Raw genomic sequence first — 24,371 nt, 5'->3', positions numbered from 1 at the left:
TCCATCGGGCCCCGCCTCCCGCGGCGGCCCCGCCTTCCCCGCGCGCCGCGGCGCTTCCCAAAAGCCGGAGAAGTGGATCCTGCGCTCCGCACGGTCCCCCAGCTGCAGGGTGGCCGCGTGGCCCGGGCTCATCGGCCGGAAGCCCGGCCCAGCGCCTCAAGGGGGAGCCGCCCCCAGAGGGAGCGGACGCGGCCGCAGTCCGCGCGGGTGAGCGTGCCCCCGGCCCCGCGGCTCGGGCCTGCCTCCCGTCCTACTCCTCTCGTGCGGGACCCGGGCGCCGAGCCGCGGCGGCGGGACGGGCCCTGCGCAGTCCCCTCCCCCTCGCTGTCACCCCCCCCTTCCGGCCTCGTGCCCATGGCAGCGCCGTGACGTCACGCGCCTCTGCGTGTGGAGCCGCGGTGGGGGGGGGCGACGCACGAGGGGGTTGATGTCGGGGGGAGGGACGACGCCTTGGGGCTGACGTCGCGGGGGGAGAGGGGCGACGCCCAGGGGGAGGGGAGGGGCGTTGGGGCGAAAGGGAGCCGCGCGTCTGCAGCCCCGCCCGCTCCGCCTCTGTTCCGTCGCGAGGACCTGCGTTCCGAGCTCCTCCCCCTCGAGTGCAGCCGCCCCTCCCCCACCCCCTTGACCTTTTCGGAGACTTGAGGTTGTAACTCTAGACCTTCACTTGCAATTTCGTTGGAATTTTTCTGGAAAAATGGAATCTGGCAATGTATCCTAAGAATTTTTGTTTAGAGAAAAATGTTTCTTAGCATATTTGGCAGCAGATTAGGTTAAAAGCCTGTTTGCCAAACGCTGTCATTTTGCAAAAACCTGTTTTGTTGTAAATGGGAAGCGCTGTGGTTGGAGGGTTACACACGCTGAGAAGGTGTGAGCTTCAAGTCCCTCAGCCTCCAGGTGCTGAGTCCCCCGTGAGAACTGAACGCACGCAGGATACAACGTAACAGAACACGCGTGTGTACTTCGCGCTCAGCTCTTACCTTGGAACCTAGTAACTACTGCACGCGTGTTACTAGTGATGCTTGTGGCTTGTTTTAAAGACTCCAGTTGTGAAGTAGACCTTTTTCTTTTTGTGTTTCCGTTTGTGAACGTGTAACAGAAGGGTTTACCCCAGAATTTCTGTGATGTCTGGTATGTCAAAGTGCAAGGCAGTCCACAGACAGAGGTCAGTGGTGTGAAGCCGTGTGCAGTGTATGCAGACAGGACTGTCTTCACCCGGCGGACTTGGGCGGGGGCGGAAGGGAAGCTTGATGGGAGCACTGCCTTCTTTGTTCTTTTGAGACAAAACCCGGGGACATGATGAACTTAGGGTTCTGTATCTGTGACTTTATTGAGGGTAGAATAAATCTCAGTGTATAATTTCTTCCACAGAATATTGAAGGATGTTTGTTCCAAGATCCCTGAAAGTCAAGCGGAATGCTAACGATGATGGTAGAAGTTGTGCAGCCAAGAAAGTCAAACCAGAGGCAGAAGACCCCCAGCTGGGTGCAGATGGGGATGGTCCAGCCGATGCCTCGGGTACCAAAGAAGCTGCACTAGCGGTGCATCACGGCGCCCAGCCGTGCCCTCTCCCCGGGCCTGCCAGCCAGGTGCCTGAGGGGGGTCTGGCTGGACCCGAGCGGCGGGCACAGGACAGCGATCTCCTCGAAGAGCCGGTGAAGTCCTTCTCCAAAAGCCAGCGCCAGGCCGAGCCCGGGGAGCCGGTGTGCGTGGTATGCGGGCGGTACGGAGAGTACATCTGCAATGAGACGGATGAAGACGTGTGTAGCCTGGAGTGTAAAGCGAAACACCTGCAGGTTAGGGGAGCGGAGGGGCAGTTAGCGCCGGGCGGTCCCCAGAAAGCGGGTTCTGAGCCAGTGGCTCCACGTCCTGCTTCGTACGTCTACACCGAGCACGCCTTCATCTCGAACCTTCGGGAGGACCAGATTGAAAACCTCAGACGGCAGCTGGGAATCGTGGTTCAAGGGCCAGGCGTCCCCCGGCCCATCATTGACTTTGAGCATTGCGGCTTCCCTGAGGCCTTAAACCTCAACCTGAAGACCTCGGGCTACGAGGTCCCCACCCCCATCCAGATGCAGATGGTCCCCGTGGGGCTTCTGGGCCGAGACGTGCTGGCCAGCGCGGACACGGGCTCTGGGAAGACGGCCGCCTTCCTGCTTCCCGTCATCGTGCGATCTCTGTTTCAGGTAAGGTAGAGCTCGCCTGTAGGAGCCTGAAGAGCACTCAAGGTGTTTACCAAGTGTCATCTTCAACTACATTAAAATTGCAAACTGAAACCAAGTACTTAGACCTTTAGTCACTGGGACTACATTTTATTATATTGAACCAGTGTCTTCACTGAAGGTCTAAAAAATTGCTTTCCTTACAAAGTGTTGTCTTTTTAACAAATTTTCTATTCAAGGAACAGGCTTTGGGTTTGGGGCGAAAATCCTGCTGACCAGGTGAGCTGTGATTTTTGTGTCAATCTAGCCTGCTTTGATTTTGTGTTTTGAAAAACCTGATACCAAAGTCAGAACACTATTGTAGAGTTTCAAAATATACCACTAAGCATGATCTGCGTTTCATCTTAAAATGATACCACCTTGCCTTACTCGTTGGTTTATAAGCACTCCTGCACATAATTAGTTTAACAGACGTTTTGAGTAATTATTTGCCAAGTACTAGAGAGTTTGTGAGGTTTGGAAGATGGCAAGGGGGAAAGGAGTGAGAAATGTAGGCGAAGGGAAAAGAGATAGAAGAAATTTTGGAATGCGAAAGCGTAGTAGAAGATAATGTGAGAAAAAAATAAAAGACTAGATTTTCAAAATATAGACGAAACTCACCAGAAGACCAAAATAGAATATTTGTATACCAGTATACCAGTAAGGTCTCTGGACAGAGAAAGAAGTGAATCTACAAGAGCGCTGAGGGGAAATCGAGGGTAGGATGCCAGCCTTCAGTTTTCCTGCCTTGATTGAGGCAGACGCCTCTCCCTGGTCCTGATTGTGGTCTCTCATTGTCTGTGCTATCTGAGAAATGGGTGCAATTTATGCTGGTTTTGGAGGAGAATTCTGCAGCTGAGCGGAAGGCCGGTGGGCTGATGGGACCACTTTCAAAGGAAAGCGCTCCTGGGGCTGCCTCGAGGCTCGCGTCCACAGCAGCAGAGCTCATTGCCGGTGTGTTTCACATCTTTGCAGAGCAAGATGCCATCCGCGCTTGTCCTCACGCCCACGCGGGAGCTGGCCATCCAGATAGAGCGCCAGGCCAAGGAACTGATGAGCGGCCTGCCCCACATGAGGACCGCGCTCCTGGTGGGGGGCCTGCCCGCCCCCCCGCAGCTCCATCGCTTGCGCCAGCGCGTTCAGGTGGGCTCCCTGGACCGATCGCCTTCGCAGAGGACCTAAGCAATGCAGGAACTAAGGGTTTTCGCCCCCTGAGGAACTTCAGCGTGTGATTTTAGGTGGCCTTTAAAGTCTTGCTACGTGAGCCTTAATTTTAAAGTTCGTTTTCTGTGGGGAAGGACAGGAGCACAGGTTAGGGAGGTGCCTTTTGTTTTCCCAACGCTGTCGGATGTTCTCACAGCCATGACCACCTTTAATCATTGCGTTTGCTCTGGGAGGTGGGGTGGCGTACCCCCTCTTTCACGATTGAGAAGATGAATCTCCGAAAGGTGGGCCTTATCTCAGGATCGTGGCTGATACACTTTAGAGTGTGATTCCTACAAGCAGGGACATTGTCCTTCATCATCACAATCCAGTTATAGACTCAGGAAATTCACGCTGGTCCACTGGGATGCACTAACATTGGTGTCACGGCCTCCGACCCCGCTCAGGTTTTACTAGTTGTCCCATCAGCTTTTTTTTCATCAAGTTCAGAGTCTTTCGTTGCTTGTAGCTGTCATGTCTCTCTCAGTGTCTTCAGTTTGGAACCGATCTTTCCTTTTTTCTCAGGACCTTGGCACTTTTTAAGGATTATAAGCCGCTTACTTGGAAGAACAGCCCTCAACTGATTAGATTCCAGTTACGTGTCTTGAATTTAGTTCTTTAACAGAACATGACAGAAGAGATGCTTTTCTTTTCATTATGTCCTTTTAGATGGGACACGGTTTCAATTTGTCCTTTTGCTGGTGCTTTTATCTGTCAAGTTAAAACTGTAGAGTTTGTGTGTACTCTTTGTGTTGAATAAGTATTTTAAGGGGAGTACTTTCAGGTTGTAAATTTATTGAGCTTCACCAAACTTCCCACTTATTTACTTTTTTATATCAGTACGGACTCATGGTTCCCTGTTTTTTTTACAGGGTTATAATCTGTTTGACCAGTGGAAGCACCTTCCAGTTGGTTTCTGTGTCCTTTTATTATATCCTTGTCATTCTTTGACTATTTTCTTACTTTCCATCTAAAGAAGATGTTCTGTACTTACCTCGTTCTTTCCTGGCCTCAGCTCTGGAACTCTCTCCACGGAGCCCTGGCTCCTTTGGTTTGGAGACTAGTATTCAGAAACTGAGACCTGGGCTGTACCGGGGCTCCTTGCTGTTGAACTGTCATTGCTTCTGGGACCTCAGCCTACCCAAGACCATGAGTTCATGTTGATACTTGAGTTCTCATTCATCACAAGGTTCCTTTTACGTTTTCTGTTTCCATGTTGGTAACTCTGACGATGAGAAACCTGCCATCCCTTATCCTTTACGTAGTTATTTATCTGCCCCGTTCCCCGGCATGTCGCCAGTGTCCCTCCCTCACAGCGATGCCTTCCTCCCTGGACTCTGCCCTGCATAGCCTCACCCCTCCTCGCCCGGCTGCCGCCCGGGCCAGGCCTCACAGACTCCTGCCCTCTGGGAGGAAAAGCAACCGAAGCGTCTGTGTGCTCGGCAGAGGTGTCTTTCAAGAGTAAGGACAAGACGAAGACCTACTCAGATAAACAAAACCGAGCGAGTGTATCGCCAGGGGGCCATCTAAAGGAACTTCTGGGGAAAGCCTTTCTGCAGATAAAGAAGATTCCAGAGAGGAAGGTGGGGGGTGGAAGGAAGCTGGTGCAAAGTCGGCAGTACGTGTGTGGGCGAAGCTAAACAAACACAGGCCGAGCGAACAGTGACCAGGAACAAGCCGTGATTTCCAAAAAATGGGGTGAATGCCATCCCACAGCGTGTAAGGACAGGCGAGATGCGATCGCGGTAAAGCATCGCCCTGGATCTTTCAAGAACAAGCTGAAAGTGTCGATTCACTTTATATTATATTAAGTTATAGATTTGTTGACATTCAAGGCGAAGCACTCAAAGAATGAAAAAAGAGTTGATAACTTCCAAACCGTCAGAGTGGAAAATGGAAGAGAGGGAGTGAACTCAAGTCAAAGTAATTAAAATTGACTTGATATTTGTGGATGTCTGAAGTACCCACGCCAAACCCTGTGTTCTGGGGATACAGACCTTTTATCATCCGCGGCGACATTACCACTGTGCGGGTGTGGACCGGAAAAGTGGGTACAGCTGAACATAGGAGGTCATTTGTAACTCCACCAGAGTTATCCCGGCACTGTCTCGTTTAATCCTCACGACAGTTTTTAGCGTTTCCATCTTACGACGGGAGAACAGAGACTCACACCATTATCAAATGCTGGGGCCACGATTCCTGCTGAAGTTTGACTAAAGAGCCCCTACTTTTAACCACAACTTCAGCTAATATATTATAAAACTGTTGAGACCCTTGAATGACCTTAGAGTTCATTGTACCCAGCCTCGTAATTTAAAAGTGAAATAGCAGGCCCAGAGAGGGCAGGGGGTTGGCCCAGAGAGGGCAGGGGGTTTGCACTTGTTCACGGAGCCAAATAGCGGTGGGCGTGCTCGTAAGGCCCTCCCGGCGTGGCCCCTGCCAGGTTCTCAGGCCTCAGCCGCCTTCTCCCCCCTCCACCCACGTCAGCCTCCCTGCCTCCGAGCCTCAGCGGTCACGATGCCCTTCCCTCGCCCTGGACCTGCCCGTCTTGCTCACTCCCACTACTCCTGTGGGTGTTGGCTTGTGTTTTAGCAGCACTGAGTACGTCCCTCCATTTATCACGTCCTGTCCTGATCCTCGTGAGCACGTGTTTGGTCCCTTTCTTCCTTAGTGTCATGACTTTCACGAGAGCAGAGCCCAAGTCTGACTTACTCATCATCGAGTTCCGAGCACTTATACCAGAGTCTGGCATGCATTGGCCACTCAGTAAGTGTAGAATGAAGGAATACGTGAGTGAACGAACGTGATTGAACTTTCTAATTTGCCTTTCCTCTTTTGTTCAGGTTATCATAGCAACTCCTGGGCGACTTCTGGATATAATAAAGCGGAGCGCTGTAGAACTTGGCGGTATAAAAATTGTAGTAGTGGATGAAGTAAGTAGTGGTGTTTAAAAACAGAGTTTTATATAATCTGGGAAAAGCACATTTTAGTTATATAATTGCATTGTGTATTCAGGCATTTTCTCTCCCAAAGGAAAACAATTCAGGGATTTTTGTTTAATTGGCAGTAGTGGTTCTTAAGCTGGTTCCTGTGTAGCACTGCAGCTAAACTAAAATTAAACCACCACTGTCTTGTCCTAATCGATTGGAAATGTAAACTTAACAGGTATACTGTATTCTCAAGTGTTAAGTTTTTTAAAACATGCTGGGTGTCATTTGTCTACAAAAAAAAGAAAGAAATCAGTGGCAAATAACTCTCAGTGGGAAGTTTGGAAGTAGCTAATGATGCTTAGTTGGAGGAGCTTTTTTATTTTTTTCTATGTGGACACAGGTGTCTGTGGTTGTGATTTTTCTGTGTTGCATAGAGCAAATAGGCATTTTTATACTTTGGGCTTGCTTAATAAGAAGTAAATGTGTTATTATTTGATGATGATCCATCACGTGCCAGGCGGACGGGGCACGGCCGTCCTGCCTGCATGCTCGTCCCGCTGGCTGTGACGGGGCAGAGGCCTGGGGTTACCCAGCAGTGATCAGTGCTGACCAGTGACAGCAACCTGGCCTGCGTCTGTGACGCCAGGGAGTAGCCTCGGGACAGCAGAGGGTGTGGCCGCCACACAGCCAAGACCCAGAAGACGGGGGTTTGAGCCTTTACTGCGCCTGCTGTGAGACCTTGGGCAAGTCATTTCATTTTCCAGAGTCGTGGCAAGGAAGAGTAGTGGTTGTGAAAACGTCTCCCACTGAAAAGTCCCGTATAAATGCACAATAATATCCAGTCCTTTAGAAAGTGCTGCTAAGTCAGCGTTTAGTCCTGGCCCGGCCCTTGGGGGACCTGCTCTGTGGCGTTGGAGTGTCATCCTTACTGCCACCCTGAACGTGTGGCTGGGTTTCCCCTGTGGATAAGCCCATGTCCTTAGGTTTCCCCTCCCCGTCTTACGAGCCTGAGGATGGTCCTCGTAGAGAATTTATTCATGCCCCCTTCTCTTCAGAGCATTTTCGTTTTCTTATGTTAACAAGGTTTCTGGGGCACCCCAGGGCTGCGCCCAAGGTGGTGGTGCAGGAGGGGTCTTGTCCGGCAGAAGCGCCCCGATGCCCAGCTCCTCGGTGTCTGGGGACGTGGCTGCTGTGTGGTCAGGGCAGAGGAGCTGGGCAGCAGCGCCATCGGTCGCATACTGAAACTGAAGTCGGCACACAGGTGCTCCTTGGGTGCAGGGGACGAGCCCTGGGTGAGATGGGTGGCGTCACAAAGAAGCTTTAGACACCCTCCAAGCCTACAAGGTGCCCTGTTCACAGAAGCAGGCGAAGGTCTGAATTTGTCCCGAGAGCCGAGGTTTGCCCTCCCCCGATGCGAGCTGTCAGTAGGACCGTGTGATGTGCTCAGGGTTCAGGAGGAGAAATGAGAGGGTCAGTACGTTGGCTTCTCAGAGGTCATGGGACTTGACCTGAGCCTCGGAAGAGGGAAAAGGATTTAGAAGATTAGAGGGTGCCTCCAGTGTCCCAGGTGAAGAGACGGAGGCGAGCAGCCTCGGTCGGGTCGGGCAGTGCACGTGTGCGGGGCCGGCCTGAGGGTCCCGCGTGAGAAGTAACCGGAGGTGAAGCGGTGGCTGGCGGGGCGGGTTGCAGAGGACCCGGAAGGGAGGACGCAGGGGAGTTCGGCTGTGACCTGGGGGCGGTGAGGCTTAGATCACAGGGCGGGTGTACCACGTGGGCAGTGGCGGTTTACGGGGTCCGCTGTTCCATGCGGGGGAGCTAGAGGAGGAAGGAGAAAGCCAGCCAGCAGCCCAGACCGGGGGGGTGGGGAGGGTCGGGGACGGGGTGGAGGCAGGCGTCGGGGTTCGCCTGAGCGTCACAGTGAATCAATCACTTACGGGTCGTGTGATGACCGGACACGCGGGAGGACGAAGGTGGGTGGAGACGCGCCTTGATTTAGGGCCCACGGGGACGGGCTGGGGCCTGGTGGTCACACTCGAGTTGGTTTTGGAGATGTTGAATTCCACGTGGGTGCTGGATGAAGGGGCAGGTACCAGACCACGCGTGAGAGTCCGCGGGATGTGCTGGCTTCTCTAAGCAGGAAGCTGAGAGAGACGAGCAGTGGGCTTGAGGCTCTGCCTTGTGCAGCTGAAGAGAAGTCAGTGAACAGAGAGATGGTCTAGAGCCCAGAGGGAACTGGGAACAAATGGTGTCCCTGGGGAGAGAGGCCAGTGTTGGGGGGGCGGGGGGAGGGGGCTGGAAGTCTAAGACAATCCTTTAGGATTAGGAAAATCTGCCGTCACCCCCTGCGTCACCCGTGTCCCGAGGACTCTCTCCCACCCCATCCACCTGCTCTTCCTTTGTTCTGTGTCCATGACTCAGAACCTTCCCTCTGGAGCCGCCCCACAGACCTCAGGCCCCCTCGCCTCTGCTCCGGGGACCCGTGTGCAGACCGTCCTTCTCCTGCAGTGCGTTCCCTGCTCCACCCTGGTGACCAGGCGCACCGTTTGCCGTGTCCCCAGTGGCTGAGATGGAGAACCAGACCTCATGCTTGGATGTTCTGGTTCCGTGGGTCTGGGGTGGAGTCCGGGAATATTTGCACTGCTTACCTTTAGGGAGCCTTGGGGCATACGGACCATACTAACTGCCTGACGTACAGTCAGTGCTTATTCCGTGCTGAGAATAATGAATGCTTATCTATCTATCAAATCCATTTTAGGGCTTTTCTCGTGCTAGCCTTTGTTCTTGGTTGTGAGGATGTGATGGAAAGCGAGGTGAGCTGTGACACAGGCATGTACACAAGGTGACAGGACAGAGGCGCCCGAGGAGAGGGGGGCCCCTCAGGTGGGGGGGCCCTCTGGGGTGCCCTCTAGGCTGAGCGCTGAGGAGCAGGAGCTGCCACACAGAGATCCATCTGGCAGAAGGGCTCTAAGCGGGAGAAGGGCCGCCGGCCACAGGAGGACAGGTGAGGACAAGTGGCGAGTGGGCAGGTCCCGGGGAGGGAGACGGGGTTGCAGGGGGGGTGAGGGGGGGGGCTGGAGGCCAGGCCGGGCGCCGTGCGGGCGTGACGGGCGCCGTGCGGGCGTGATGGGCGGGCTCGGGAGGGCTTGGGCCGAGGAGCAGCACCTGTGACGTGACGCGTTCTCGGGCATCCGTCTGGTTGCCTGAGGTGAGTGGGTTCTGGTCGGCCGAGGCGGGAGTCAGGGGTCCGCACAGACGTCAGCGGAGTCTGTGGGGCTGTTGATGGATCGGAGGTGGGGTGGTGATGATGAGAGACGAAACGGAGGTGCCTGACGGTGCCGTCTCCGAGATGCGTGCTGGAGTAGGACCGGGTCTGGCCGTGGGAGAGACGGTCTGTTTTGAACGTGTTAAGTTCCAGGGGCCTTGAGGTCCAGCTGGGGCCACGGAGTGGGCAGTGAGTCTCCACCACTTGAGTCCAGGAAGGCGGTTACGGCCCCGAATGAGGTTTGGGGCGTCTTTGATGTGTCCGTGGTGCTCAGAGCCCCGGAACTTGTTGAGCTTCCTGGAGAGAGAGCGTGGGTTGAGATGGAGGGGGCCTGGGTCGCAGCCCACGGGCTCATTGACGTACAGAAATTGCCTGAAAAGGGCGAGCCAGGGAGGGAAGGAAGACCAGGGTTTGAGGGAGGGCTGGTCAGGATGCGCCGTGCTGTCATTTAACTGTGTCGTGTTTCAAGGATGTGAATACAGTAAGTTTCCCTTCTGGACCATCGATTCTGGAAAGGTAGGGTCTCCTCCCACGTCCTCACCGTCGAGCACACAGCATTGAGCTTGGTGTTCATGACGTAGGTTTGGAGCCAATGGTCCCTGGTCCACACCCCAGCTCCACCACGTCATACGGCACTGTGTCATGTGCCTCAGTTTCCACATCTGTAAAACGGGGTCACGATGGTGCCCACCTCCCACCATGCTCCCTTGAAAGGTGCCCAGCGTCCAGTAAATGCCCATCGAATGGGGACTGTCTGCCACCGTTGGCTACGAGTTAAGGTTTGCTGAGTGGAGTGAATGTTTAGCCTGGGGACCCTCAGGAGTGAAGTTTTGGTGGCAGAGATGGAAGTCGGATTGTCTGGGATTAAGGACATCGCGAGCAATGAAGAAATGCAGGCAGCACCAAGAGCAGTTCCCAGAAAATTAGGCCAAGTTTGCTGTTTAATTAGGGGACACCTCCGTTCACTTCTTACCTTATTAATGCTTACTCTGTATCCAAGTGCTGTCTCCCTCCGGGGACTCTGAGATTTTCAGAGTAGCCTTCCTTGTGTTAATTGTGAGTGGCTCTAATATTTGAATCACCTTAAATTTAAGTAGTGCTTTTAATTCTAAGAGATTTTTAAAAGTACATGTTCCCCCACATTTTAATCTGTTAACATCCCTCTAAGGTAGGTAGGAAATAGATTTATAAGTGGAAACTGAGGTGTAGAAAGAGTAAGATTTTCCCAAGGTCTGATTGATAATGGCTTTCAAAAAATACAGTTTAGACGGGAACCAGTCATGAATACTGTTTAGGTAGGGGCGTGTGTGTGTGTAAACGAAACAGAACTTTCATGAAACAATACTTACCCTTGTGACATGTGATTTCTCTGTTCTCATATTTTTTATTCTATCCTATTTTGTGGTTTTAAAAAATGCTATTCATGGCCCATTCTGCAGTTTGAATAACAACTGTATTCTATGAGTAATCCACGTACATTAAAGAGAAGTTAGAAACAGGAGGAAAAACACCCATATTCCCATTGAAATAACCATAAATAACCATAGTCATTGTATTTCTTTTTCATTTTCTCCTGGCCTTGAGAATTCAGACACTGTTCTGTAGACACTGGGAAACTTTAAAGGATTTTAAGCCTGAGTGTATTATAATCAGACTCATATTCTCCACGTGGAGAATAGCCTTTAAGCAAGAAGGCTGGTTCCCAGGAGGGAGGGGAGGGCTTGAGCCAGGGTAGTGGCTGTAGGAAGGGGGAGGAGGGTTTCCAGACATAGTTAGGAAATGGAAAGTAAGTGAAGCAGTGGTGGTGTCTGGGTAGTGGGATGATGGGTGAGTTTAGTTTTCTCTACTTTGTTTTGTTTACCAGGTTTTCTACAGTGAGCATGTTATTACTTCTAGTATTTAATAAATAGTAATGATAATTGCATCTTAAAAAGAGTTAGACGAAGACTTAAAAATGGCGGTTGAATGTGGCACCTGGGGAGTGATTGATGACCTGAAGGAGCCGGTGGGGGACGGAGGTGAGCCCTGGACCGGACAGTGGGGGGAGGGCGGGGAGGCGGAGGAGGGAGACCGCAGGGCTGGAGGACTCTTCCAGGAAGTTTGGGTGAGAAGAGAAACTGAAAGAATTTATTTCTCATGGTCTTATTTTTTCTGAACCAGGAGAAGCAAGGCCATCTACTGAGATGAATGGGACTTAGTGGGATTACTGAGGAAGGTGGGGATGTTTGCAGACACACTGTGGGTGTGTGTTCTCTCTGTCTGCCAGTTAATTGAAACACTGAGAAGGGCCATGCTGGTACTTTATATACTTTATCTCATTAATCCTCATCACAGCCCCAGGAGGTAGTTACTATTATCATTTCCATTTATAAAGGGAAAAAACTAAGGCTTAAAGCTCTTCATTAACTTGCTTGAGGTCTTAGGTAGAGCCAGGATCAAACCCAGACCATCATGATAATTTCATATTTTTTAAATGTCATAGAGTGAATAATATTAAAACAAGTGATCAAGCTTCAGTCTAACTGACAGCACGTTAGTGGACACTAAAACAATTCAATGTCTTATTTTCCAAAATTATAGACACCCAGATTATATTTGAAAATCAAGATAGCCTGAACTTTTCTTTATTTTAAAATTAAAAACTTAAAAAAAATTTTTTCTGTTTTTTTCAGCAATACATTTATTGTTTTTATTTTTTTTAATGTTTATTTATTTTTGGCTGCATTGGGTCTTAGTTGCGGCACGCAGGATCTTTTGTTGTAGCGCACAGGCTTCTCTCTAGGTGTGGCACACAGGCTCCAGAGCACGTGGGCTCTGTAGTTGTGGCTCACGGACTCAGTAGTTGCAGCACACAGGCCCCCGCAGCATTTGGGATCTTAGTTCCCAGAGCAGGGATTGAACCCTCGTTCCTTGCATTGGAAGGCGGATTCTTAACCACTGGACCACCAGGGAAGTCCCTCATTGTTTTTAAAAACCAGCAATGCAGAGGTATATGCAGAAGTGAAAACCCCCAAATTAAATTTTTTTTGTTTATTTGAAACCATATTTTATTATAAATATATGTTCATGGTAAAAAAAAAAAAATTCAGGAACTTCCCTGGTGGTCCAGTTGTTAAGACTCTGTGCTTCAAATGCAGGGGGCGCAGGTTCAATCCCTGGTTGGGGAACTGGGATCCCACAGGCTGCACGGTGTGGCCAAAAAAAAAAAAAAAAAAAAGATCAAACTTTGCAAAAAGCTATAAAATGAAGAATAAAATTGTTCCCCCCCAGCTCACAAGTCTTCTCCCCAGAGTTAGCAATTAACTTTCCTGAGTATATACACAAATGGTCTCATGTTATACATAGTGTTCTCTTATTTTGCTTCTTTCCTCCTAGCAGGGATAAAGAGCTTTCTGGTCATTTTTCATGCTAGCACCGTGTTATATGGTATGGATCTACCATAATTTACTTACCAAGTCTCCTCCTGTTGGATATTTAGGCTGTATATGGTGGGGTTTTTTGGCCACTGTTACTAATGCCATAATAAAAATCTTTCTATATCATTATAAACATAGTTACACAATATGTAGTTGTATATAAGTATATTTTTTTCCCAGTTAATCCTTTGGCTTTTGACATTGTGGTGTATTTTTCTGTGTAAAGAGTTTTAAATTTTTTACGTTCTTAATTGTATCCTTTTTTTTTCTAGGGTGGCCCTGGGTTTTCATGTAGGACTAACTTTACAATGATTTTGTTTAGGCTGATACCATGTTAAAGATGGGCTTTCAACAGCAAGTGCTTGACATTTTGGAAAACGTGCCTCATGACTGTCAGACCCTTTTGGCTTCGGCCACGATTCCGGCCAGCATAGAGCAGCTCGCAAGCCAGCTTCTGCGCGACCCCGTGAGAATCATCGCCGGGGAGAAGAACCTGCCCTGCTCCAACGTGCGCCAGATTGTGTTGTGGGTGGAAGAACCAGCCAAAAAGAAGAAACTGTTTGAAATCTTGAATGTGAGTGGTAAAGCCATCAGCCCTGCTTTGTAGATTGCACTTGCATTTTTCAGTTTTTTGTTTCTTTGTTTTTTTTGGCCACACGGCTTGTGGGATCTTAGTTCCCCGACCAGGGATTGAACCTGGGCCTTCCGCAGTGAAAGCGCGGAGTCCTAACTACTGGACCGCCAGGGAAGTCTCCACAGTTCTTTTTTTTTTTTTTTAATATATTTATTTATTATTTTATTTATTTATTTTTGGCTACATTGGGTCTTCATTGCTGTGCGCAGGCTTTCTCTAGTTGCGGCAAGCAGGGGCTACTCTTTGTTGCGGTGCGCGAGCTTCTCATTGCGGTGGCTTCTCTTGTTGGAGCACGGGCTCTAGGTGCGCGGGCTTCAGTAGTTGTGGCACGCAGGCTCAGTAGTTGTGGCACGCGGGCTCAGTAGTTGTGGCTCGCAGGCTCTAGAGTGCAGGCTCAGTAGTTGTGGTGCATGGGCTTAGTTGCTCCGCGGCATGTGGGATCTTCCCGGACCAGGGCTCGAACCCGTGTCCCCTGCCTTGGCAGGTGGATTCTTAACCACTGGACCACCAGAGAAGCCATCTCCACAGTTCTTGAGAGAGTGCTTTTTAGATGCAGCTTCAGGGGAACCTGCTGTAGATGTTTAATAATAAATTGCTTTGCTTACTTCAGAATTCTGTAGGGTTCAAATAAATTTTTATTTGTGAAAACATGCAGTATAGATGCAAGGTTGGTGTTTTTCCCATTATTATAGAAAGATATTTAAATATCAAGGTTATTCCCAAAGAATATTTTTTTTGTTTCAAAAATTTTTAGTAGTTTTATATGTAAGGTAAAGACAAGTTCTTTCTTGGCTGTTCTGTCCTTGAGAAATAGAATTTTTTTAACAGTAACTGGTGTAAGCAGAAATTTGTTAAGTGGGTGGTAGGTACAAGCGTAGTTGTTAAAAATACAGTATTAAGTTAAATATGGTTTATTTTGACTTACGAACAATTTTGGAAATTTTAAATTGCACTTAAAATCATTTCTGCAGTTTTAATGAGGTGATGCAGAAGTGTGAAGGACGTACGCTGTTTGCCTTCTGTTTGTGCATATTTTAAAGAAAACACTCATTTGAACAGAATGTGCCTTTTTTCCTTCTTAGCAGTGTTGGTAAACCCATTGATAACTAGCTTATACTAATGGTCTCAGAAAAACGTCCCATTGTAAATTACGTTATAGGAATAATTTTAAATATGTGTTTTTAATGTTTCAGGATAAGAAACTCTTTAAGCCTCCAGTGTTAGTATTCGTGGACTGCAAACTAGGAGCAGATCTGTTGAGCGAGGCCGTTCAGAAAATCACAGGTCTGAAAAGCACCTCTGTGCACTCGGAAAAGTCACAGCCGGAAAGGAAAAACATACTGAAGGTGACACCCAGCGTTCTGTTTTCTTCTCTTTCCTGTAAATCTGTTTTGCCTCATTTTCAAGAGATACCATATTACCTGCTGCTTTTTAAAGCAGACCTTTTTTTTTAAATGACCCTGAGAACTTCAGGCAAGCAGCGGTGTGAAGTTAATTGTTCCTCTTACTCGGGCTTCTGTGTTTTGGGAGCAATAAGCCTGTCCCCTAGGGATTGTCTACTAAATAGATTAATCATTCAGAATCTGCCATTTCTGAAATCAGGTCACTTTGGACTGAGGCATAGAGTAGTTCACCTTTGGAAAAGGTTTGCCTGAATAAATTAATAGAAAAAGTTCTGCATTGGGGTCGGAAGGCCTTTCAGCTACATGTGTCTCTCAGGTGTACTAAGACCTCTACTTACTGCGAAGGTATTGCAACAACAGTGTTGAAGAAAGTGTTGAGAAAAGAAAGGATAATCTGAATGACGGAAAACCACTCAAGATAAATCCTCAATAATGAATTTTGTTGCTGTTTCGGAAAGGGTTTACTTGAAGGAGACTATGAAGTCGTCGTGAGCACGGGGGTCCTAGGAAGAGGCCTGGACCTGGTCAGCGTCAAGCTGGTCGTCAATTTCGACATGCCTTCCAGCATGGATGAGTACGTGCATCAGGTAAAGAGATTTTACGTGTTACCACCGTTTTGCTCATGAATTTTCTTATGCAAGGCATTGTCGTTATAATGGTAAGTTAAAGCACGACGTAAAACTGCACGTGTGTTTGCTTTTAAAATATATAAACTAAATTACGTTTTTCAAAACTATACGGATGCCTAGAATGCATTAAAAATTAGTTGGAAATAAAAAACTAAAATGGGGCTTCCCTGGTGGCACAGTGGTTGAGAGTCTGCCTGCCAATGCAGGGGACACGGGTTCGAGCCCTGGTCTGGGAGGATCCCACATGCTGCAGAGCCACCGGGCCCATGAGCCACAACTACTGAGCCTGCGCGTCTGGAGCCTGTGCTCCGCAACAAGAGAGGCCGCGACAGTGAGAGGCCCGTGCACCGCGATGAAGAGTGGCCCCCGCTCGCTGCAACTAGAGAAAGCCCTCACACAGAAACGAAGACCCAACACAGCCAAAAATAAAAATGAATAAAAATAAATAAAAATAAAAGAATTCCTTTAAAAAAAAGAAAACTAAAATGTTTATTAAAAAAAATTCAAGGGCTTCCCTGGTGGCGCAGTGGTTGAGAATCTGCCTGCTAATGCAGGAGACACGGGTTCGAGCCCTGGTCTGGGAAGATCCCACATGCCACGGAGCAGCTGGGCCCGTGAGCCACAGCTGCTGAGCCTGCGCGTCTGGAGCCTGTGCCCCGCAACGGGAGGGGCCGCGATAGTGAAAGGCCCGCGCACCGCGATGAAGAGCGGTCCCCGCACCGCGATGAAGAGTGGCCCCCACTTGCCGCAACTAGAGAAAGCCCTCGCACGAACCGAAGACCCAGCACAGCCAAAAATAAATAAATAAATAAATAAAATTTAAAAAAAAAAAAATTCAAGTGCTTTGCTTTTGGTGTAGTTTAATTTTCTTTATATTTTTTGTTTTCTTCAGTGAGCATATTAAATGGCTTTTATAAGCAGAAAAAGAGGGCTTTGTTTAAAAAGGTTGTTTTAAGTTGCTGCATCTGGCCAAAATAAAATCGATCCGCTGAAGTGTTTGTTTTTTTAGGAATCATGTCTTCATCTCCTCTTCATACCCTTATTTGCTCTAGACTTTCACCTTTCAGAGTTTGGTTCCTTTCCTTTGCTGCCAGAGATAACAGCAGCTCTTCTTTCTCGCAGAAATAAAGCCTCTCTGAGCGCCACGTTATCTCACTGACCGCTACCTGTCTTCCTTCTCTGGCATCACTTACAGACTCTTCAAGTAAAGCCTTTCTCTGATGTTCTTTTTTTTTTTTAAAGGATTTTCTTATTTATTTATTTATTTATTTATTTATTTATTTATTTTTGGCTGTGTTGGGTCTTCGGTTCGTGCGAGGGCTTTCTCCAGTTGCGGCAAGCGGGGGCCACTCTTCATCGCGTTGCGGGGACCGCTCTTCATCGCGGTGCGCGGGCCTTTCTCTATCGCGGTGCGCGGGCCTTTCTCTATCGCGGCCCCTCCCGTCGCGGGGCACAGGCTCCAGACGCGCAGGCTCAGCAATTGTGGCTCACGGGCCCAGCTGCTCCGCGGCATGTGGGATCTTCCCAGACCAGGGCTCGAACCCGTGTCCCCTGCATTAGCAGGCAGATTCTCAACCACTGCGCCACCAGGGAAGCCCCTCTCTGATGTTCTTAGAATCACCTCTGAATGTCACGTTTACTGGGGTCGCCCACTGAAATGCCTGTAGCGCCCTTACTGAGTTGTTGCTTTATTTTTCATAAGACTTAATAATCTAGCAGTCTGCTTTCTCTCTCCCTCCTTCTCGCTCGCTCTCTTTTCCTTTCTAAGCTCTTTAAATGTTTTTACTTGTTGAATCTGGCTTGTTCTATTTTCGTGGCTGCATGGGGAATGTATTATATGGATGTCCTGTAATTTATTTAACAAGTCCTTCACTGCTGGACAATCAGATGTTTCCAGTGTTTTGTTATTAAATAATGCTGTAGTGAATACCTGTGTATACACAGCTCCCTGGGCCTCTCCTGCAAGTACATCTGTAAGAGAAATTCCTAGTGGGAGAACTGCTGGGTTAAATGATATGGGTATTTAAAATTATAGTCAGTATTCCCACGTGTCTGATTTTTAATTTCAGGGGTGGTAAGCTTCTGGAGAAATAATTTTGTATTGTTAACATTAGCTATCTTTGGCCGGGCTGCGTGGCTTGTGGGATCTTAGTTCCCCAACCAGGGATTGAACCCAGGCCCACAGCAGTGAAAGCACCAAGTCCTAAGCACTGAACCGCCAGGGAACTTCCTAGCTATCTTTTAGAATTTGGAGACCGTTGCAGTTAATTTTTAACTGTTTTTTATCTCAATATAACATATCTAGTATAAATTACATCTCAGATGTAATCCACATGCTGTACAATTTGCCAATTTAAAGTGTACAATTCATTGGTTTTTAGTATATTCATAGGGTGGTGCAGCCATCTGTATAATTGATTTTAGAAAATTTTCATTGCCCCCAAAAGAAACCCCTTGTCCCTCAGCAGTCACCCCAGTTCTTCATCACACGTGCACACACCCTCATTCTCAGGCAACCACAACTGTACTCTCAGTAGATCTATGTCTTCTGGACATTTCATGTAAATGGAATCATACAGTATGTGGTCTTTTGTGACTTGCTTCTTTCACTTAGTGTAATGTTTTCAAGGTCCACACGTTGTAGTATCTTACTGACAAATAATATCCCATTGTAAGGATACACCATATTTGTCCATCCATTCATTGGTTGCTAGACATTTAGGTGGTTTCCACTTTCTGACTACTATGAATAATGCTGTGAACACCCAGGGCCATGTTTTTGTGTGGACATATGTTTTCAGTTCTGTTGGACATACACGTAGGAATGGAATTGCTGGGTCCATGTTGAACATCTTGGGGAACCACCAGACTGTTTTTCCATGTAGCTTCATAGTTTACATTCCCACCAGTAAAGTATAAGGGTTCTATTTTCTCCACATCCTCATCATTTACATTATCTTTTTTTTTATTATAGCCAGGTTCATGGATATGAAGTGTTTTTTTTTTTTTAAAGATTTATTTATTGATTCATTGATTGATTGCTATGTTAGGTCTTCGTTTCTGTGCGAGGGCTTTCTCTAGTTGTGGCAAGTGGGGGCCACTCTTCATCGCGGTGCACGGGCCTCTCATTATCGCAGCCTCTCTTGTTGCGGAGCACAGGCTCCAGACGCGCAAGCTCAGTAGTTGTGGCTCACGGGCCCAGTTGCTCTGCGGCATGTGGGATCTTCCCAGACCAGGGCTCGAACCTGTGTCCCCTGCATTAGCAGGCAGATTCTCAACCACTGCGCCACCAGGGAAGCCCTGAAGTGTTTTTGATTTACCTTTCCCTAATGACTAATGATGTTGCACATCATTTCATGTACTCATTGGCCATTTGTATACCTTTGGAGGAATGTCTGCTTACATCCTTTGCTTTTAAATTGGGTTGTCCTTTTGAGTTGTAAAGTTCTTAATATGTTCTAGAGACCCTTATCAGAAACATGATTTGCAGATATTTTCTCCCATTCTGTGAGTTGCAGCTATTAATTTTTAGTTTTATTGAAACAACTCAGTAAGGTAAATAAATCAGGTAGAAACAAAAACATACTGAAAAACAGCATCTCCCCCTTATTTCTCCCCAGTCTCATTCTCCGCAGGCCATCTCTTTCAGCTTTTTTAGAGGTTTCTTTTACAACGTTAAAAATGTTCTGTATATTGGCGGGAACTATCTATTCATTTAGATAATCTGAGTATACTTTAAGTTCTACATTTCAATTAAGGAGCAGAAATTTACCATGATTGTGTATTTCCCTCCCTTCTGAAGAGTTTCTCAGTATATTTGGAGACACGTTTTGTTCCTTCTCACGGGTCTCCACAAATTTGTGTCTGTTTACTCTGTCAAAATGAGAAATAACTTTATGCAAAAATGGACTTGCTTCAGTCTCACATTTCAAGGCACTTAAGTACTATAAAGGAGATACAGTCCTTTTGCTCTTAATGCAATAGCTTTCAAAAAGTTTCTACCTTAACCCACCCACAATAAGAAATATCTTTGTCTCATTACCCCCTACACATACATACAAACATGCACACACACACACACACATATGCACACACGTGCATAACTGAAACACAAGTTTCACAAACAATACTCACTTTTATTATTTTTATTTTCTTATTTGGGTTGTTTCTTTAACACTATGCTAGTGGCAGCCCACTAAATTGATTTCACAAGTATATTGAGGCGAACTCAAAAAATGCTCTCTGAACAAATGTTCACCTTAGTGAAGCTTCTGTGAATACTAGTCTTCATTTTCTTTCAAGAGACATTAACATTCTATGTGAACATTTTGAAAACGTCCTTTGCATTTCATTTCAGGTTGGAAGAGTGGGGAGATTAGGTCAAAATGGAACGGCGATTACTTTCATCAATAACAACTCGAAAAGACTCTTCTGGGATATTGCAAAACGAGTGAAACCCACAGGGTCCCTTCTCCCCCCCCAGTTGTTAAATTCCCCTTATCTTCACGACCAGAAGAGAAAGGAACAGCAGAAGGATAGACAGACGCAGAATGATCTGGTTACGGGGGCTAATCTCATGGACATTATTAGAAAACATGATAAAAGTAATTCTCAAAAATGATTTGTTATACCACGTTGAATAATTTTTATTGCATATTGTCAGTGAAATTTCTGTACATTATTCCTGTATGGTTTGATGAATTTGACATGCACATGAAACAAAAAGTTAACATGATGTAAAAAGTTTTAATAGACTATCAAATTTATACAGCAATATTGTATTTATTTTCCTTTTTAATTTTCATAAATTAAAAACAACAGAAAGTGAATTACTAAATGAAATAAAAATTTCTTCTCTGGAAAAAGTCCTTATTTTTTTTCTTTTCAATAAATATTCCTCATAGCTATCATCAGAACCAGAGACCCACACAGCCCAACTCAGATGGTGATTCTTCTGTTTTATATCCACTGTGCTGCATGCACGTTGGCACCTGGATTATTGTTGAATCAGTGAATATTAGGAGAAAAGTAAATGATTAAAAATGGAAGAAATGGTCAGTGCTCCTTTTGAAAGAAATGTTAAATATCTATTTTCTCTCTCCGTTTTCCTTTTGGCTGGATAAACGTAAATTTATTTTACATCTGATGTGGTCTTCTCATCAAATAATGTTGAGTTATGTGAATGTTGCATTGCAATATATAGTTTTATGTTAATGCCACTTTGCTAATTCAGTTGATTTATTTAAAAAATAAATTTAAAAAATGTATTAGGGCTTCCCTGGTGGCTCAGTGGTTGAGAATCTGCCTGCCAATGCAGGGGACACGGGTTCGAGCCCTGGTCTGGGAAGATCCCACATGCTGCGGAGCAACTGGGCCCGTGAGCCACAACTACTGAGCTTGCGCATCTGGAGCCTGTGCTCCGCAACAAGAGAGGCCGCGATAGTGAGAGGCCCGTGCACCGCGATGAAGAGTGGCCCCCGTTTGCCGCAACTAGAGAAAGCCCTCGCACAGAAACGAAGCCCCAACACAGCCAAAAATAAATACATATAAATAAATAAATAAATTTTGGAAAAAAAAGTATTAGTGTGCTCCACACATCTTTCCTGAGCTCATACTATGTTCTGGACATTTGTTCAGTGCTCAGGACACAAGTGGACATTGTGCCTGCCCTCAGACCATACAGACAGCATAATAAACCACCTTTGAAGTCTGGGTAATTTAACAAAACCAAGATGTATTTCTCACTTACGGCAGGGCTGGCAGCTCTCCTCTGGGTCTGAGTTCTTCCATCTCTTGGTGGCACGGGCTTAAACACGTGGCCTCCAGGGTCGGCCTGAGAAACACAGGCAGGTGCTGGCCCGTCTGGGCTCAGGCTTCCAAACCTCTCAGCTGATGATTTTAAACGCTGGGAGGAAGGATGGGCATTTTGCTCTGATACAGCAATACTTTCATTTCTTTAAAAACCATTAGTATTGGTTTAGCTGGGTTAGTTAGGTGGTATGTGACGTAACTGTTGACACTTAAACAAGCATTATATCCTCAGCATCCTCCCCGGGGGTGAGGGACCAACGTGGGTAACTAAACCCTAGTGTTTGTGGTCTCCACCCAATGGGAGCAGTGGGGTCAGAGTCTCCCCAGGGTGCACGAACCCTCAGGACTCCCTCTCGCCCCGTTTCTGTCTGCCAACTGTTGAGCGGTATTCCAGGGGACCAGGCTGCAGCACCCGTCAGGCCCAGGGCGCTGTCAGAGGTGCAGCGAACACAAGGCTGTGCGTGTACCAGGCGCTGTCAGCGTGTTGGTAATACTCACCAAGGAAAGGGCAGCTTTTCACGAGACTCAGACGTGTTTATAGATAAAAGCGGTATGACCAGAAAAGCAAGAAAGCTTTGCAAATCAGCATTTAAGCAAAAAACAAATACTGTCGGGCTGTAACATCACCTCCCTGGTCAGCTCAACGCGCGGGCACCCTGGTTTCTTCTCCCACCGCTGGTCACACGACCCTGCGTCTGTGTTCACCTTCTTCCAGCCACGCGGGCCGCGTGCTCTCAGTTCCAGGTTTTGCATTGCACGGGGCATGTGGACCATGCTCTTGGAGACTCACTTCTCAAGGCAGCAGGTGGAGGAGACAGCGGTGGGGAGGGAGCCCTGACTCACAGGCTCGTGATGTGGACCAGACATCAGCGCTGTGCAGAGCACGGCGGGTAGAGGGAAGAGGGAAGGCACCAGCGCCCTGCTCTTCTTCCTCCTCCCCCGCCACCCCCCCCCACCCCTCTTTCTGGTCCTTCCTGCTTCTCCATATCTCAGCCTCTCACTCCTTGAGATCTTGGCAAACCTTCCACCTCTCCCATCTCCCCTCCTGTTGGGTGGCTGCAAGGCAGTGGTTTCCTCCCTTAATATATCAATAATTTACAGACCAGAAATTAAAACTTGTTTTCATTGGTCCCAGTGTTGCTAATATTTTTTTCCCAATTAAAGACGTTATTTTTTTAAAAAGGTACCGTCTCTCATTTCGTGAAAGAAAGAACGGGAGATCTAGAACAAGAAGAACACACTCTCTGAATGAGAGCCCCTTCTTCCCAAGAAGGGAGAGATGGCAACCTTACACCGACGAGCCATATGATAAAATTTTAAGTAATAGATGTTTGTGACGAATTACTGTACAGTTTGAAATTTTAATTAGCTGAAAGAACTAGTCATGCATGCTCTCAGACATTTGTTTTGCTCTTCTGCTAATTGTGTTACATGACAGAGGTACAGAATTCACTTTTTAATTGCTTTATTGCCAGATGGAAGCAGACATCTTTTGTGTGTCAAACACCTTACTGAAATTATAAGCGGCTTTTAGACTCTGCAGTATGCAGTGGCATTTTATAAGATACTTTCAATGGCATTCTATTCATATTGCCAATACCAAGCACATTTTTCAAATCAGAATTTTTTTCCCAAAAGCCCAAGTTTGTGTGTGTGTGTGGTTTCGTAACATCTTTACTGAGAACATTGCCACGTACTTAAACTGTGACTCACACTGATGAATTTCATAAATCTAAGTTGGCTCATGAACTGTCATATTTTCTGATAAAACAATACTATTTTCCGTTGGCAGGCTGAGTATTATTCGGGTTGTGCCCTTCTTTGGAATTAATATCAGCACAGCCCTTATTGCCTTGTTATATTTTCCTCTTAACACAGTCAACACAAATTTCGCTCCATAAACTAGGTAGGTATCCAGAGGTGACAGGTCATTCAAGGTGACTTTCCTGGCAGCCACATGTAAACCGACTCCGGACAGATAGGACTCTTCCGGTGTCTCCCAGGCGCACTCAGAGTGACCCCAGAGGCACTAGGGCCACAGTGTGAAAACCAACCAATGATAATTAAGGAAACACACTTCTCTTGTTCTGCTGTGGATGGGAGGACCTATTTTATAACGGCACATGTGGTGTTATTGGACAGAATTACAAATAAAGTCAGTATAAGACAAATGTTTACTTTTTGGGTATGTTGACAGTCATTTGTAAAATGTTTACAAACAGTGATTTTAAATTCTGAATTTTAGCTTTCCAAAAAAATTGCATATCCTTCTTTTTCTCACTTCATCTCAGAAAGATGAAAACTTGGCCTTTTGCAAATTTTTTTCATTAGAGGAAATTAATTCCATCACTAATTTTCAGCTTTTCTCATCTGTAAGATGAGAAAAGGATTGCTTTAAACTTCTCTGAGGTCTTCCCAAATCTACATGTTCTGTGCTTCCTGCTTTTAAATCTCTCCCTGTCTGGAATACGCTTCAGAATCTCACAGGGTGGAGGAGTCTGGAGGAAACTAGTTTGGCCAGGAATTGATCATTATTGAAGCCAGTGCTGGGGGCATGGAAATTCATTATTATTTGGTCTACATCTGATGTGTCTGAAATACTATATTCCATAAGAAAAGCATACATATATGTGTATATATAATCTGCAACCCTATCCTTTTATTTGTGCCCTAGTTATAGATCTTCAATTCTCCACTGAGCCTTTGGCTCAAATTGGACCCGTCTAGAGCCAAACTGACCACCTTTCTTGCAAAAAGCCAGTTTCCCTCTTTCCAATTTCCCTGTTGCCTTGTGGTTGCCAAGGGGGCAGGGGTGGGGGAGGGATGGACCGGGAGTTTGGGGTTAGCAGATGCGAACTATTACATATAGAATGGATGGACAACAG

At 47.1% G+C, this 24,371-nt stretch overlaps 1 protein-coding gene across 6 annotated transcripts; it reads left to right on the top strand.

The window, feature by feature from the left end:
• The first annotated feature begins 35 nt into the window (after window positions 1–35).
• Window positions 36–20,819, top strand: DDX59 (DEAD-box helicase 59). 6 transcript variants are annotated; one of them, XM_057535873.1, is made up of 8 exons: window positions 36–207; window positions 1,369–2,183; window positions 3,174–3,341; window positions 6,245–6,334; window positions 13,332–13,583; window positions 14,837–14,989; window positions 15,505–15,633; window positions 20,033–20,818. In XM_057535873.1, the coding sequence occupies exons 2-8, from the start codon at window positions 1,380–1,382 to the stop codon at window positions 20,294–20,296; spliced, it is 1,860 nt and encodes a 619-aa protein (XP_057391856.1). In that variant the 5' UTR covers window positions 36–207; window positions 1,369–1,379; the 3' UTR covers window positions 20,297–20,818. The 6 variants fall into 6 exon arrangements, with proteins under 6 accessions (XP_057391856.1, XP_057391887.1, XP_007167315.2 ...); XM_007167253.3 differs by lacking the exon at window positions 36–207 and adding an exon at window positions 563–643; XM_007167252.3 differs by lacking the exon at window positions 36–207 and adding an exon at window positions 657–951.
• Window positions 20,820–24,371: the final 3,552 nt, after the last annotated feature.

Source organism: Balaenoptera acutorostrata, chromosome 1, assembly GCF_949987535.1.
Source record: "Balaenoptera acutorostrata chromosome 1, mBalAcu1.1, whole genome shotgun sequence".
NCBI classification, from domain to species: Eukaryota; Metazoa; Chordata; class Mammalia; order Artiodactyla; family Balaenopteridae; genus Balaenoptera; species Balaenoptera acutorostrata.
The sequence above is the reverse complement of the archived record's forward strand: the minus strand, read 5'-3'. Positions and strand labels throughout refer to the sequence as shown.